We start from the raw sequence: 19,180 nt of genomic DNA on the forward strand, positions 1-19,180 counted from the left end.
AATAGCCTTAAGGATTACATTTTTCTTTATCAGATTTCAAAATCTAATGAAGGATTTTTTCTTCATCGAATTTCGAAATCCGATAAAGAAAATAAAAAATATCGATTTCAAAATTCGATAAAAAAAATCTTTTATCAGATTTCGAAATTCAATAAAGAAAAAATCTTTCATCGGATCTCGAAATCTAATGAAAAAAATCATTCTTCAAATTTCAAAATTCGATAAAAAATGAAAAATTCTTCATCAAATTTTAAAATTTCATGAAGTACAAAAAAGATGGGTGTATGGTTTTTTGAATTATAGAGAGTAGTTTTGGAATTTTAAAAAATTTTGGAGGTGTAGGATAAATGATTGGAGGTGCAAGGTGAAACAGCCTTATAATTTTGTATTTGTTAATGGGATTCGAAGCGTGAAAACGTTGTTAGACAGACTTGTTTAATTTGTGTGTAGACACACTCATGTAATTAGTATATAAAGAAACTTTTTTAATGTGTAATAATATTCATCTAATGATTCTATGTACACACTTGTATATTGTGTGTTTATATTTATTCTATATATGCAGATTGTATGGCAAATTCATTTTATTATATCGTTTGATCAGTATAAGTGGAAACTTTAACATTGTTTCACCAATATGAACAATTTGTATTGTCTTATCATTGAGATATGTATCATTCGATTAGTATAAGTACTGATTTGTCTCATTAGATCTTACACATATGATATGATAATTTCAACTTACATCAAATTATCCTGTATTTTTAATCAATACCAATTGAATATTATAATACCTTATTTATTATATATATAGTTTACTTCTTTATTTATTTATATTTTAAATTTATTATTATTTATTATAAAATATTATCATTTATTATTATTTATTATGAATCCTTTTATGACTACTAATTATATTTATTTTATTTTTTATGTTTATTATGATTTATTATTATTTATATTTATATTTATTAAAAATTATTTTACTATTATTTATTATCTTTTATTTTTACTATTATTTATTATTAGTTATCCTAACATTCGAAATTTTCAAAGTATCTAATTATTATAGGAATCATCACATTTTTAATATTACAAAACAGTTAACTTGAAGAAAACATATAAACTGCTATTATAATTATTCAAAAATAACATATAATAGCAAGATGTATACACATCCTACATTGTTGAAAGATATATTACACTGAATAGACTTCAGCTCTGCAGCTAGCATCTATAGGCTTAAAACATCCTCTTCTACTCACACCATTAAGGTGATTATTGTCAAAGAGATTATAGCACACATAAACAGACAACATATATAAAAGCAAGGGTAAGTAAACTAAAGTACAAAAAAGAAACATTCATACATTTTAAAAATAATAATATCACTTTCATAATATAAATCAAACGATACATAAATAACCCTATCAACCTTCAAGTCAATGAACTCTTTGATTTTGGTTTCGCCCAACGAGATTTTGCTCGGTTAACGAGTCTGCATAATTATGTAAAAATAGGATTATGCAGATTTATGCCAAACCAGACCTATAAGACTAGTCTACCACTAACTTTAAATACCAAAACAATCATTCATTACATAAAAGATGAATCAATGACTCAATTCACCTAAGATTGAATACCCATTTGTTCAAATGACCAACAATTCGGTACATTCAAATGAAATCACTACCCAAAAACTGATACAACAGATTTCGCATATTATAAACCAGATTTTAAGGAACTAAGTGACTCACTAAGTCCTAATTGACACAAAAACAGACTCCAAACATCAAGTTCCGTCATAAAACAACTCATCTAGAATTTTGCCTATTAAAACCTCCCCCTTTTAACCAAATTCATAGCTTTTTACCCATTTATAAATATAACAACCTATTGAACATACAACAAACTAAATACCACTTAACTAAATAGTTAAAGAAACTTTAGTTAACACCTAAACATACTCTACATATCAAGTACCTACCTAAAACAACTCCTTTATAATTCTACTTATCAAAACCCCTAATTTATTCCAAAACCAAACATACCTCTAACATTATACCACACCATGCTCCAACATCAATGCCAACAAATCATTATGTAAATTTCATCATTTCAAACAACAAAACATATAACATTCCACAAGCAACCACATTAAGATTATTCCTAAATCACACCACAAGGTTTCAAACCAAGATTAAGCAATCATACCATAACACAACATAATTTTAACCAAGCTTAATCAATTTAATTTATCTTAAGCATGTCAACTCAATTATCAAAGCAAATAAAAATTTAAAACAAGGTATTTAACTTTCTTTACATAGAGACTCAACTGTTCTACAAGAGCTAAGACGACTCCACCAACTCAAAGAACTCTATCTGTACCTACAACTCACAAAAACATGATTTAGAACAACTGATCAATAGATAGTCTTATAGAAAACTCAAATGACATATGCATACACTATATCTTGCATGCAAAGAAAATAAGACATACTAAAGAAAAAAAAGTAGAGACTAACTTACTCTTTTGAAAAAACTAATTGAGTAGACGATCTCGCCGCTATGACGGTTTCTTATCTTTAAACAAATGAACACAGGAAAAGAACTTATAAAGAGAAGTCATATAACTGTAGAAAAGTAGTTTTTAGATAGATATTATATTTTAAAATAATGAAATTCATTTATAAAAAAACTTTTTATATTAAAACTATTTAATATTAAAACATTCCAATCTCACTATTTTTAAAATAGTACCACTTCTAAAATATTCTTTTCTAAATCTTTAAAATTACTATTCACTATAACTTAAATATTCTTTTCTAAATCTTTAAATATACTATTCACTATAACTTACTATGAATCATTTTATTATTAAATATATCTATTTACATTATTTACTATTATTTATATTTGTTATTATCAGTTATTATTTATTATTCTACACTATCATTTATTATATTTATAATTATATACTTTTATTATTATTTATAAATTACTTAACTATTATTTACTAAATTTATTATTAATTATATCTATTTACATTATTTACAGTTGTTATTATCAGTTATTATTTATTATTTTATATTATCATTTATTATTATTTATAATTATATACTTATTATTTGTTATGAATTATTTAACTATTATTTATTAATTATAACATTTTCGCACTTAATTAAAAGTATTAAACGAAACACGCATAAAATTATTATGTGACAAATTATATTTTAAGCAAAAATTTTAAACAGTTAAAACAAACAACAATTTAAGCACAATTTCATTTAAACTATATTGAAAGTATATTATGGAAATTCAAAAGCTTTATAATTTTCATGATTCTTCATAATAAACAAATCTTGAAAAAGTAAAATGTAAAACAACTCAAAGTAAGTAAAAAAAAAATTAACCCCTTCCTAATTTATGAAAACATTTAACATTTAAAATTTCAAGAAAATTTTAACATTAGAATAATAATAATAATACAAATAATAATAATAATATTAATATTAATATTAATAACAATAATAATAATATTATTATTAATAATAACAATAATAATAATAATAATAAAATTACAATAATAATAATAAAAAATATTTTATTTTTATTTATTACATTTATTTATATTATTATTTATATTTACATATTATTTACTACTATTTATTTATTATTACCCTAAACCCCAAACTCCATGCCCCAACCCTAACAAATTTAACTATTTCTTTCATCCACTAACAAATTTAATTTTTTCTTTCATTCACTAACAACCTCATTAATTCACTAACAAATTTAACTATTTCATTCATTCACTAACAAATTTAACTATTTCTTTAATTCACTAACAACCTCATTAATTCACTAACAAATTTAACTATTTCATTAATTCACTAACAACCTCTTTAATTCACTAACAAATTTTTTCTTTATTTCATAAACAAATTTAAATGTTTATTTAATTCACTAACAACCTCTTTATGTCACTAACAAATTTAACTATTTATTTAATTCACTAAGAACCTCTATAATTCACTAACAAAGTTAACTATTTCTTCTAAGAAATTTAACTGGAGAATTTCGTATCAGCAATTTGCATTTCGTATCATTCTACCTTTGTGAAAATATTGGGCAAGATTTAAAGGCAAATCCTACACAAAAAATAAAAATAAAGTAACACATATGATGAACCAATAAAAAATAAATTAAATAACTTAAAAATATAAAACCAATAAAATTTAACTATAAAAAAAAAAGCTTAAATGCTTGAAACAAACATGGTTTTTGAAGAAAAAAAAGAAAAGGTTAGAAAAGAAAGGAAATTAAGTTAGGTTTTACGGAAGAAGAACACATAAAGAAAAAAAAAAACATTGAACGTCTAAAACAGAAATTGTGATTAAGAAACAAAAAGAAACCTCAGAAAATGAATGATAATAACAGAGATCTTATTACTTAAGAACAACACAAACTGGTTACAGAGAAAAATAAAATAAAAATCTTGAATGCCTAAAACAAAAATGATGATTGAATAAAAAAGGAAGCAAAATAAGTAAGACTTTACCGAGGAAGAAGACAATCTGCTTATTGAAAAATATTCAGAGCCTGAAAGAAAAATGGTGATTGAAGAAATGTTAATGAAGAATAATGGAAAATGGTTACAGAGAAAAAAAAATGAACACAAGCAAAAAAAACTAAGTGTATATGTTTATGGCTAACGAGAGACTGAGAGATATAGGAAGCGTGTGTGAACTTTATAGGTTTCACACAGAGAATGGAAAGATGAATTAAGGCTCTCTTTTAAGAACTGATCGGCATGCGTGAATCACCTCACTTGCCACGTGTCATTCATTAAGACCTCCATGCGTCAGCTTTTAGGACATGTTACACTATTCTGCTTTTGACATAATCAATTCATTTTTGTTTTTGAGATTTTTTTTTAAGAAATTTTCTCATGTGTCAAAAATTTTCATTTGACATCGCTCTCTAATTATAAATATATTACATATTATACATGAATTATGAGTGATAAAAAAAAATATGTACGTGAAATGAATATATATTAAGTGTAGCATGAATTTATTATTGTTGGTATATTTTTGGAATGAAAAGGTGATTAACAGAAAGTCCTTTTGTGTCCTAAGATTACCACATAGTAGTGCCCCAACCACTTGCACATATTACAAGTTACATGTGTCAATGCTTATCACCGACCAATGTTCGTAATTCATTGCTCATTGTTTCGCCAATTTTCGTAATTCATATACCAATTTCTGTAGGCATGGTTTCGCCAACTCACATGGGAATCCCTAGTCATCATTGCTCATTGTCAATCAAAATTAAGGTAAGAAGTTAGGGATCAGATTCAAGTTTATGGTTAAAAGATATGTAAGAACATATGAATATATTAAGTGTAAGGTAGATGTGTTTATCATAATAAATCTTATAAATATATTTTTACTTTTTTGGTAGATAAAAATATTCAGTCATAACGTGTTGTTAAAATTTTAAATCATGAGATATCTTAAATCATTGAATTATAGTTGTTCTTTTATAGTCATATTATACTATTACAAACCATTCAAATCAAATTTAGTACTATTGATCCGACAACCTTTTTAGTCATTAAATCATGTTTTAAAATATACTGATTATTTTTAAAAAAAATAAATTTATATAAAAATAAAATATAATTTTTTTAAAAAATTTGAGTTATGTTATTAAATTTAAATTTAATTTTTATGTATAATTATTTGATATATAAACAGCAATACATGTATATGTTTTAAAAAGTCACATTACATTTATTTTTAAAGTATAACTATTTTGTATAAAACAATCTGGTCCAACTAAGCCATTTAGGTCACGGGCCAAATTGACTGGGCCAAGAATGGTCTAATTCAAAATATAGGTTGTTTGTTCTTGCACCCCATCAAATTTCTTTCTGCACCCAATGAACTGCATTTTGCTTTCCGGAAATATCTTTTGGGAAATTTGATGTCTTTAGAAATGAAAAGGATGGAGAGGAATTTTTTTTCTGAAGCTCTATAGTAAAACCTTCTGAAGAAATTGGAGGAACCAACATTCAACCCTGTAAAACTAACTGACATTGAATTTCTTTTCAAAACAAAAATTAACATGTTGTTTCTATGTATTGGTTCTAGTTCATCTTGCAACACATAAATCAAACTATAAAAGAACTTGTATTGTATGTGACATTAGTCTATTAGTTGCACAGCTGCAATAGAGGGTATCTTGTCTCTCAGCTTCTGTGTTAAGGCAACACGAACTGTCGAAACCCCAGCTGCAGGTCCACTTAGCCGAACTTTCACAACATAATCTTTCATCTCAACAAGCTCTAATATCCCTCCCCCAGTGCCAACAAGGTATGGTCTAATTTCAGAAAGAACCTGAAAAATTAACAACCTTAAAGATCAGCAACAGCAAGTGCTCCCTAGTAATATCAATCCTACAACATGTCTACATTTGTTTTGATAGCTCTGTCTTCAATTATAGTTTTATCTTTTAAGCTATAATAAGTATTTATGCCACTACTCAAAAGATTGAAGAATGAGACAAGTTATTTGGCCTCAAAGATTTCATCAAGGTTTGCATATTATATCTATCCTTTGTGGTTAAGTTATATAAGTTGAGATGAAAATTAGTGATTCACTAAGCTTTTACACCTAACATAAAATTCATAGAAATGCTTTAAATTATGCAGTGCAAGAAGTTTTCCATACTTTTTCTACATTTTCTTCTGTTAATTCGAGGCCAGTCTCAGTGTCCATTATCTGTTCCACTTCCATGATTTCTGGTATCTTGTCTCTGAGGCGAGTTTCTATTCCCATTTTCAATGTCATGGTTGAGCTAGGACATGATCCACATGCCCCTTGTAGCTTGAGGACAACAACAAGACCATCTATCTCATGTAATGCCACATTCCCTCCATCAGCCATCAAGCCAGGCCTTACCTCATCCAAAACCTTCTCCACATTATCTTCTGTCAGTGGCAAGCCACAGATTGGGGAAACAACAAGTCCTGCAGCATAACAATGTGAGTGCCACAATAAACTATGATATCTATCTACTCACACACACCCTTTCCAACCTACTTTGCTGCATAATTGAAAATATTATAAAAAAGTCTCATCATCAAATAACATTGCTCACACTGTCAATCTCCATTTCTCTTTTCCCATTTGGCAAATTCAATAACCCTCAACACTGACCAACTTCAGACTTGTACCATTTGCAGGGAAACATTTATGATGTAAAATTCCAGTACTCATTTAGCATGATGGTAAAGTAACAATCAGTTTAATTATTCAAATTTCTAACTGATGAACCTCTTGAATAATGAATGCATTGAGAGTAACCAGCACCTGCTTTGTTTAGTCGAGCACGATCCGAGATAAGCCCAAAAAATTGCTTTATATTGATTTGATGACCCCTGATAAAAACAGTGTCTTTTGACGAAAGTCCTCTGGTATTTGCCACTGGATTCTAGAAAAACATAAAATTGAATCACATACCTACGAATTGAAACATGCCCATTACGAAACTAAAGAATCCTGGTATAAAACAAGAACAAAACATAGGAAATAACCGGAAGAAAGAACAAAGTAGAAAAGTACCTTAAGAGACAATAATCTGTGAGTTGGATAGAGCATTGCAATTGTTCTTGTCGCATTGAGGCTTTGAGTTGTTGAAGTTGAAAGTGCACCACCCAACATCTGAGTGTGAGTGGATAACACAGAAAACTACCATAAGAATTTGAGCAACATCTGAAACTGAAATTATTTTGGTTTATATAAAATGTTGTATCATTTGTGTTCAGTTTTGATATCAGTAGCGGAGAAGGAAAAGCTGATAGCTCGCGTTTCTTGATTGGCTGACATTGATTCTTTGTGGTGATAAAAGAAAATAATATAATAAAGTCTGTGGTCAGAACTGAACCATGCAAGCCAAATTCTGCCCAATCTGGGAAGGATAAAACAGGAATTTCGATATCTGTGGGCTGCAGAACAAAAAGAGGAGGTGGAGGAAGTAACACCCCCAGAAATCAAATCGCAGAGCCCAAGACTGCAAATTTTGGATTGAATAAAGGTGCTTGTTATTCTCGCCCCTTGTTCACCCTTTTTATAAAATTATAATAAATTATCATTTTGGATAAATATTTTTTATCCTTTTAAAATGTGTAGAGTATAATATAGGGAAGACATTTAATTCATTAAGTAATTATTTTAATAGTTTGAATTTAATGTCCGAATATTGATAAGACATTTATTTTTGTTTACGATCAGATATGTGATAACAAATATTAACTCTCACTTTTCATAATTTTTTTATTTTTAATTTATTTATAAGTCTCTCTACAAATATTATGGCTTATGGTATCGACATAAATATTACAAAGAGCACTTAAGATTAACAAAAAATAACGAGCAAAACATACAAATAAGGCCCACAAATAACTAATTTGACGAAGTTTTCAAAAAATAATATATATGTTTTCTTTTTAATTTTGAGACGTATAGAAGTATTTTATTAATCTTTTTTAAAATAAAAAATTAAATAAACCTTAGGTTTGAAAAAAAATATATTACCAAACCCGTCCATTTTAAATTAATAATCAATAAAGCAGCATTTTGGAAAATCTTACTTTATATAATTAATTTATAGCTTTTAGGGTACTTTAGCTATCTTTTACAAAGTTGTTTGTGTTCTTTATTCACATAAATGTGTTGTAGGTATTTAATAGAAATATTTTGGGATGCTTAAATGCTTTGATACATAAACCAAAATGAATAATTGGTTAAATATTTCAATTGGAAATTTATGAACTTATCTTTAATGTGAAATTTTTATTGTTTACAATTTTATATTATATTTTAAACCATCATACTCATACCGAATTATAAAATGCCTTTTAAAAACAAAATTTTATAACAAATCAAACCATAAATGTTAAATATATAAATATTTACTTTCAAAATTACAAAATTTACTATAATAATCACAAATACAAACATTATATGACTGGACGTCAAAATATATCATACACTATTAGTAATTTTTAATTGAAAAAATAATGAAAACTTAAAATAATACTATATACAATAAAGATTATTGTTAATTGATATGTTTTTTTATAATATTTAAGTATATAACACTAAAAATCATCTTATAATAAATTGGCTACTTATTAAACATTTTTCTACATTTCTAGTTCCTGTCATGTGTGTAACTCTAACTTTATATATATATATATATATATATATATATATATATATATATATATATATATATATATATATATATATATATATATATATATATGATCATCTTCTAAAAATGAAAAATATTATTTTAATATAAATTTCACAAATATAAATATTTTAACTTTAAAAATAATTATTTATATAAGAAATTCTCTCCTATTAAAAGAAAAAAGTGGTATTTATAATATTTATATTACCGATGATAAAACTTTGATTTAGAAGATGCTCAAAGAAAAATCCAACATAAAGTAATTTAAGTCCAATCAGTATAAGAAATGTATCTTCCTGGGCCAGGACAAGGAAACAAAGACCAAAACAGATCAATCGAAAGAAAATGTTTAAAACGTACGAAGAAGCTTTTCAGAAATGCAGCAAACCCTAAACTTTACTTTTTCAACTACATTTCTTCCTCTTCAAACTATGTCATGTTTCTCCACTCACCTACCTCATTAGTTACAAGAACTCATCTACTATTTTGTATTGTTAATCCTGCTTCACACATTACAAGTACCACGAAATTCTAAAAAACAAAGAAACTTTAATTATGATATGGTTGATTTAGGTCGTACATGAATTACATGACTGAGATAAATTTAACTGAGCATTAGTGTAAAATAAATATATTAAAATAAACTATTAAATTGGCTAGAAACCATGCAATTCGTGACAGTAATTTATAATGTTAAGAATTATATTAGATCAGTTGGAACGGAATCCAACTAATTTGTGTATATTTTGATTAAAACAATAACTAATCTAATAATTTTTTTTTTTACTTTTTGTGAAGTTACTTTTCTTTTGACTATCTCACTTATTTTTTATTCTTTAATTATTTTTTTTCTCATTTCCAAAACTCCATTTTTGAAGTCTCAACTTCTTTTTTTCAGCGCAACCCTTTTACATTTGTCACCAATATTGGTCTGTCATGTTTCTACTATTGCGATGAAACTAGTTTCATCCTCAATGTTATTGTCATCATTAGTTAATGTGTTTTATCACCACGAATGTCGTCATAGCTTCACACGTCATCATCAACAACATCCAAAAATGCAGCTCGCAAACTAGATGTGCAATAACCCTCTACAACATCATTTGATAGCCATATTGCGAGCGACAAACCTGGAACTAAAAAGCAACAAATCAATGCACCGTCAACCTTCATCGAAGTAGACGCGAACATCATCGTTAGTCACACGAACCATTGCAGCAAATATATCAAGATGCAGCAAGCCTCACAACATTTCACAAAAAAAAAAAAGAGTGACAACACTTGCATCACATATTTGTACAAGTATACAAAAATCATTTTCGAAAAATGTTTTTTTTTTCTTTTCAATTTAAGGTATTAGATGGCTTGTTTCAAAACCAATCTAATATATATATATATGTATATATATATATATATATATATATATATATATATATATATATATATATATATATATATATATATATATATATATATATATATATATATATATATATATATATATATATATATATATATATATATATATATATATATATTAGATTAACTGATCTAATATCTTTCTGACATATTACATTGACACATGTTAGATCGGTTGTGAAACCGATCTAATATATGCTCTGCATATAAAATACTTATTTTTACATTAAAAATATTGTTGAAAATTCACGTATAAGTCTAAATTTCATAAGAAGTAAAAATGAAAAATTGAACAATATATAAAGATAAAAACTCAAAAACCTATTTTAAGTTGAAGGTGATATAAGATCCATCAAATTTATACTGGGTAATCAAATATTATTAATCCTTTTGTAGATTTGAAAAATTGAACACATTATTTAGAAACTATTTTTTTTAATTATTGAATAAGATATGAGGTTAAGAAAGAAGTGATGATGTGTGCGTGAATGAGGAAGGTAGGTTGTGGAGCACTGAATTAGCCACAAAGGTCATGTCAAGTTAGTCACTAAACACACAAAGACAGACACTCTTCCTTTGGTATTGTCACTAAGGTTGGCCACAAGAAGAAGCAAGTAAGTGAAATGCAAGGAAATGAATTATGCATTTTGTATGAAGCACAATCTCAGTCATGGAACAAGACTTGTAACTCATGAATATCTATCTCCTTTTGACCAAGAATAAAAGTAACCCTTATCCTATCCGACCAAAAGAGATGTTCCCCCCACCCCTCCTTTTCATCTTCATTTTCCAAATCAATAATGCAACTTATTATTTTTTATAACCTAATCTCATTTTACTCTTTCATATATATATATATATCAAAAGGAAAGGTCTGATTAGACAGCAATATGGACTTTTTCCTTTTAATTTTTTGTCTCTCCCTCTTCAAAATTTCATGTATGTGGCATCACCTAGCTCTTCATCTATGGGTACATATCATATAAGATATATTTATAAGAGATAAAAGGTTGTCCCAACTTATATATAGAGAATAAAAAAGAGAAAAAAAAAGAAAAAAAAAGCAATAGGAGAAAGTCATATAAGTAATTATATTAAATCTTTTTATATCAACAAAGTGCAATAATTGAATTTTTTTTCCTCAAAACAACGCACTTGAGAAAACAATTACAGGGGTAAAAAAAATTAAATTTTGCTTGTATATATTATAATATGAATATGGCATAATTATAGATATTTACAAATACATTGTATATAAAATTATATTAAAGATAATAGTTAAGATTAACAAACAAAAAAACAATGTTAAAAGACTTCAAAAACAAACAAGGCCAATTATTTGACCAACGTTTCACAATTTTATTTTATTTTTTTGCAATTTGAAGACATACAGAAATATTTTGTTAATCTTGTTTTTAGCAAAAAAAAGTAAATATATCTTGGGTTTGAAAAAATAAAACCTTTTTTTATCAAGCCCTTTTCATGTTAAATTAGTATCAATGCATTGCCGAAAGAACTAATGAAGAAAAAAAAATTACTTACATTAACATCAATAAAGCATCCTTAATCTTAATAAACATTCCTTGACCCTCTAAACTGAATGGATCTATTCACCAAACACATGGACAGATTGTTGGGAGAAATTTTATTTTCTCAGCTCTTAAAAATGAACAGATTCCTTAAGAACAAAAGAACAATGCAATCAAAGTTTCAGATTCTTGTCTGTTGTTCCCTTCTTTCTAAATCACAATCCAACCTTTGATCAATGCTTCCTCCATGTGGTGATAAAACAACACCAACTTTATTGTGGATCTTCGCAACTCCAATAACATATATAATTACTCTTTAAATAGTAATATAATTTCACCCGTTCTCCCAATAAAAAAACACCAAACATGACAAAAAAATGAAACAAAAAAAGAAAGAATTTATCTTTCGGTTTGGCATGCCCTAAGGGTATGCATTACTACCTTTTCCGCATGGAATTTTCTAGCAGAATCTGAATCAAATGATCAAAGAGATAATCAATAATTTGAATGAAAAAAAAAGGGTCAGAGCCAGTCTGTGAAAGAAAAGAGTGTCCTTGTATTGTAACGAATACAACCACTTTGTTCCTGATTTGATATTTTATGACACAATGAGGAATGACAAGGAAAGATAGAAATATTATTATTGTACATAGAATAATGTTGTGAACAATAATTGAGGATTAGGGTTTATAGAAGATTAAGAAGTGTGAATGCAAGCAGTGGAATAACGTGGGGATGAGGATATTATTATAAATGAAGAGAGGGTATTGGATCCAGAGAAGATAAGCCTTCATCCCAAAATGGAGAGATTCCTTTTGTCCTTTAAATATCAATTTCTATGTTCTTATTTTAATCTTTCTTGGTGGGGAACTTCTAACCAGAATCTGATGCATTGAATGTGGAGGCTGAATTGGATCCAAACTTTTCTTTTCTTCTCCTTTTTTTATTTTTTATTTTTTCAGAATAATCATCATGCTAATTATATTTACTTCATCAAACAACCTGTGTGATTCCCTTCCCTATCTTTTTTTATTTCATATAAACACATTCTATAAAATATTTTATAGGTGTGGCTTCTGTCACACCAGAATTAGATTAGCTCAAAGAAAACATAAACAAGCTTGCTTTTCTGTCATGGAGATTTTAGACACCACAAAATCACTAGTGTTTTGACTTTCCCATTACAAATTTGAGATGATTTTCAACTTTATAACCCCATGTTACGCACATATATATACATAGCACTCTATATTCTAATGGCACCAATGAATTTAGAAGGGGTTTCTGTTTTTCATCAAACACATGAAAAACTATAGTTTAGCTTCTGTATAGCAGTAATTAAATTGTGATTTATAGAAGGTGATACTAATTCCAAAGATGATAATACTGGGTTTAAATTTAATGTATGCTTTTGTTTGAAATACAGGTTGGCCTATATTAAAATAATGTTTTATATGATATGATATAAATATAATAAAGGTATGATGGTCATGGGATCCCTTTTATCTGAAGTAATGTATATGCTTTCATTGGGCATTGTGATCAATCAAAAGAAAAGAGAAAAAAAAAAGGTAACTTTAACTTAGCATGCTTAAGCAAAAAGCTCAATCTTGAGTCAATTGCTTCTTTAATCAACCAAACCAGAGGCCTATTAGTGAAGGCACATGAAAAAAAAATAATCTTAACTAATCAACACCAACTGATCCCAAAACATGTCAAATCAGAAAGTGAACATTAGATCTTCTGCACTCTGGTTGGAACTTGGACACAACATGATAAGAGGAGTACTATGAACAATTTACAAGGTTGGGTGAGTGACAATTGTCACCCCCACAATGTCTTTTGACCCCACACATAACACTATTTTTTTTCTGGTCTCACCTTATCAACAAGGCATCCATGTGAGAGTGAGTGATGCAGTGTGACCCTTATATTATATATATCACACAACAAAGTGGCACACAATTGTTGAAATTTTCTGAACAACCAATTTGAAGGGACCAATCATCTATAAAGTTATTATTTTTATACAGTGGGGGGCCACAAAGTTGTAAAAAAATCTGCTACGTTTTTTAGATCCAATTCAAGATTTTTCTGTGATGGGGTTTTCTTATTAGATTGTGTGGGTGTTTTGATTGGTTAAATTAAGGAGGTTTGTTTTCTGAACTACATTCTATAATTTAGGTAGTGGTGGGGCACATAGGAGATTGAGAAAGAACATTCTAAATACCAAATTGGTGATAATTAAGTAGTTTTTCTTGGAAGCTGCCAAAACTTGAAGCAATTGTGAATGGTGAACTAACCCAGATGGTAGCAAGTAAAGAGAGAAAGATATAATTAGAGGAAGAGAAGGTTTATGTGAGTAGTCATTATGCACTTATTTGGATTTGTAGTGCTCAAAGAATCTGTTTTGTTTCAGTGGGATGATCTCATCATGTTATGAATGACCAAGAAAATATTATAAACAATATTAGTGCTACCTTTATATTTATAGTAACTTGTTTGGATAAATTAATTGAAAATAAACCTTTTGTAAATTAAAATTAGTTCATGTATAAGTTAATTTGTAGGAACTCTATTCTTTATACTTTTTAAATTGTATTTTTGATCTGTATATGAGCTATGTAATCTTAGGTTATAAAAAAAGTTTTTTTTTTTCTTTCTAGAAATGTTTATAGGAAAATTTGTTTAAAATTATTTTTAATATATTGATTTATAAAATGTCTCTTTAGAATTGGTTCTCTTTTACATTGTTTTAAATGATGAATTTAAAATGAATGAGTATTTCATTTTTTAAGATTATAATTTTCTATTTATTTTGAACATTAATATTATGCAGCAGCTTATTTAGAAGCAAGTCCTCAAGGAATGGTATAAAATGACAACAAATTAAGTAACATTAATGTTACTTAGTTATTTACCTATTGACATATATATATTTAAATGTTAGATTACGCTTCATGATTTTTATTTAGAATTTTGGATGTTAAGTTATTTAATTGTGTTAAAAATTTAATTATGTTCATAATTTTATCATTTAGGAAACTTACATATATAATTTAGAAACTCATGTCATTGAAGGGTTAAGAATGAACAGTGTAGAGTGAAAATTTCCTTATTTATATAAACTTTGGTGGTGAGTATTTATTTTTGAAACAAGAAAAAAAAATAGAAAGAGAAAAAAGAAAAGAAAAAAGTAATGGTAGTGTGTGGGTCTAGTTTGCTAAGGGTGTGTGCCTTTATTAGGGTACAACGCGTGCCTTAGGTGACCCAATGAAGAAGCAGCTTCAACTTCAACTCTAGGACTAGCCTTTATGCTTCCATGTCCTTTCCTATCTTATCCCTCAACACATTTTCTCCATAGTGTTCTTACAACATGGACCACTTTACAAACCCTAATTACCTTTTATCACACCTCTTTTTTTCATCATTTTTTCACTTCCTCGTTCTCACATATCCCTACCCTTTCCTTTTCATTAAATAAATTCAACCCTACCTAGGTAAATTTTCTACACAAAATGTTTACAAGAAATAAATAACTTTAAATTAATTTTCATGTAAAATAATTTTTGAAAGTTGTTAAAATAATATTATTCTTTATTCTCTTAATTAATACATCTGATTTCAAATAAGAATAAAAATTATATGGTTTTAGATTATGCATTGGTGGCTTGCCCAAGTTTAAGCAGAAAATTTATTTTATTTATGACTTTTTTATTACATCATAAACATAAAATTATTTCATTATAATTTTCAGAAACAATTTTAAATATTTAATTTTTGAGACATATATTCCTAGATGAATACTTATAAACCCCTTTAATATAATCGTTTGCTCTAAATAGTTCAGACCAAGAAGATTTCTGTACGGAATATATATATATATATATATATATATATATATATATATATATATATATATATATATATATATATATATATATATATATATATATATATGACTACATTGTGATATTTCACAAATACACAAAGCATTTATATTATTGATATAGAATATGCAATAGTTTCAAACGATGATCAGTTTTTTATTTCTTGGAAAACTTGATTAGTCTTTATAATAAAAAAAACTTTCGTTTTAATAGCATTTTTTATTCAAAAAAAATTAAACCCGAAATGGGATGAGAAAAATCAACACCACTTTAATTAAAACCCCATCTTTAAGAAAAAAAAAGTTAAGTCGTTCTTTTTTAAATGTGGCCAAACTAATAAAAAAAAGGTATTTATTTACCAAATTCATGACATCATATATCGAAGCTATTTTTTATATGTGTATATAATTGTTGAACTTTGATTTTGACATTAAATTTTGTTTTTGATTATTTGTGCTCCTTGGTGATTGGTCAGAGGCATGGCTCTTTCTCGTATTACACAATTTTCCTAGAAAATGACAACATGTTGACATAGTTAATAACATCACATATGGATCGATCCTCCAAGAAAATAGATAGTGATATGATTGAGATATTTTTAGGGTTTTGGTGTGTTGTTTTGTGCAACAATGCATGATTGAATCTCTCTGTGCTGTTTTGGTGTTGTTGATTGTTAGGTCCATTGATCATGTGGATGCTTCACGTGGCCAACCTAGACACATCAACTTCCTAATATTATTATACTCTTTCTTCTTCAACCAATCTAATTAATTTCACATATTAATTCAACAATCCCAAGAATACAAGAATAAATCTTTCTCATAACCTTCCATATGCATCTTCAAACAATCATATTCATCCTACATTAATTTATTTGCAACCCTTTTTGCAAAAATTACCAAATCATGATCAAATGTATATATCCTCCTTTTAAATATTTTAGATATTAAAAGTTTACATTAAGTAAAAAATAAGTAAGATAATTAATATATAAGTAAAAGATGCATAAATTTATTATTTTAAAGTTTAGATTGAAAATGATATTATGATCTTATATAGATTTGTGTATGATTTATTAATATTGTCTCAAAAAATCTTGCATTAGAAAACAAAAATAATATTATAATAGTTTATTGGAGGATATAATAATAAACATTTTATATTTACATGTTATGGGATGATTTGTTTAGTTAAAAATAACATATTCAATTTTATGTTTGGTAAACCTTTTAGACAAACAATAATCTCATAGTACAAATACTTGGACAAGTTTTTTCTTAAATGATTTATAGATAAAATAAAAAAGTTAGAACTGACTTTTAGATTATTTACAAATTAAAAATGTCTTTCCCTTTTGTAATAAAGGAAGAAATTAAAAGATTGTTTGACTTTTTGATAGAAAGAAGTAAACAAGAACGAGGAGTTTCTCTTTAAGAAAAGTAGTTAACTTTCCTAATATTATTAATATTATTTATTAATTCTTCAAAATAAATGTATTTGTGAAGAAATTGATATTTTATTTTTAAAAATATTATCAGTAAATATTTTTCTTTTGGAGGGCCAAAACAAAGACTGTAATCCTTCCTGAAGCAACAGAGATTTGTTTTAAAAGTATGTCATTTTGATTCCAAATGAAGTAACATAGGATTGAAGATATAGAATTAATAATTAATTAGCCATCTGAAATTCTGCCAACATTTATTTAATCTCAAAATTTCTTCAACACGATGGATAGCTTAGTAAAGGGCGATGAGATTTAATTATTAAAATCAAGACTAAATATATTTTTAATCTCTATTAATGTTTAATATATTTGATTTTTAAAATTTTTAAAATAAATGAATATAATCAAACTTTATTAAAAAAATTTATATAACAAATATATATATATATATATATATATATATATATATATATATATATATATATATATATATATTCAAGTTTAATTGTCAACTTAAAAAATGTTTTAATATATAAAAAGAATTAATATCATTAAACTAAAAAGGATAATATTTATTCATTTCTAAAATTTAGAGATAAAAATGTACGTAAGACAAATATTAATTCTAAGTTTAGGTACGTGAATTGATAAAAAATTATCTGTTGGATATTATTCAGGTAAAATCTAATTAATATCCTATATAGTAACATTTTTCTTTATCATGTAGATGACGTATGAGTTACAGAGGTGTAAAAGAACATTTTTTAATTGAATAAATAATTTGTATTAAATATCTCTAAAATAAAAGAAGTTCTTTTAGAAAAGTCATATATTTATTTATTTAATAATATGTGTATGAGATAAAAAATATTGATAAAAATTTTTTATAATAAAATAAAAATCACTAGAATTTTTTTAAGGTGATTGTTATATAAAGTAAATTAGTTTTATTTAGAGTTGATTTGAAATTATTGACATATTTGTGAGTTTTTTTCATTAGAAAAAATATTGAGAAGATCTAACATAAATATTATTTTTAATCTAAAATCTTACAAATAAATATGCGAGTCTTCTTTTTATAGTTATTCGATCTAATAGGAAACAAAACTCACTTATGAAAAATGATTACAAGAAAACTTATTATAAGATAAGTAAATGGAAATTTAAAGAAGAAATGTATATAGTATATAGCACGCGTGTGCATTGTTTTGTGTGAAACTAGAGGCCAAAGTTAGCAACAGTGTTTGAATACCAACTAAAAAACAAAACACCACACACATATACATACGTTTAAATACCAAAATCTATGCATTTCTTAATCATCATCACATGAATCTCTGTGCCATTATTTTTGGATTCTTGAACACAACTTTTCCATTTATTTTCACAAAAAACAACATCTGAGAAACAAGAAAATCCAACAAAATTACAACGTTTGGAGTTATGATGTTCAAAATCAAATCCAATAAGCAGTAAAATAGATAGCATGACAGAAACTATGAAGATTAATAAACCAAAGAGCATGAAGATTATGATGTTCCTGGAAATAACTACTTTGACCTTGACCTGTGGGAAAAAATTATCCATTGGTTGGGAAGCAGTTTCTCGTCCTTCCATCTCAATTC

The 19,180-nt window shown here is 26.5% G+C and overlaps 1 protein-coding gene across 1 annotated transcript; it reads right to left on the reverse strand.

The window, feature by feature from the left end:
- Positions 1-6,084: 6,084 nt before the first annotated feature.
- Positions 6,085-7,889, reverse strand: LOC108331026 (nifU-like protein 3, chloroplastic). The gene is made up of 4 exons (XM_017565638.2): positions 7,638-7,889; positions 7,386-7,506; positions 6,744-7,042; positions 6,085-6,410 (listed from the first exon to the last, which is right to left on the reverse strand). The coding sequence occupies exons 1-4, from the start codon at positions 7,734-7,736 to the stop codon at positions 6,219-6,221; spliced, it is 711 nt and encodes a 236-aa protein (XP_017421127.1). The 5' UTR covers positions 7,737-7,889; the 3' UTR covers positions 6,085-6,218.
- Between the last annotated feature and the right edge of the window lie 11,291 nt (positions 7,890-19,180).

The sequence above is a fragment of the Vigna angularis genome, chromosome 4 (genome assembly GCF_016808095.1).
Source record: "Vigna angularis cultivar LongXiaoDou No.4 chromosome 4, ASM1680809v1, whole genome shotgun sequence".
NCBI lineage: Eukaryota > Viridiplantae > Streptophyta > Magnoliopsida > Fabales > Fabaceae > Vigna > Vigna angularis.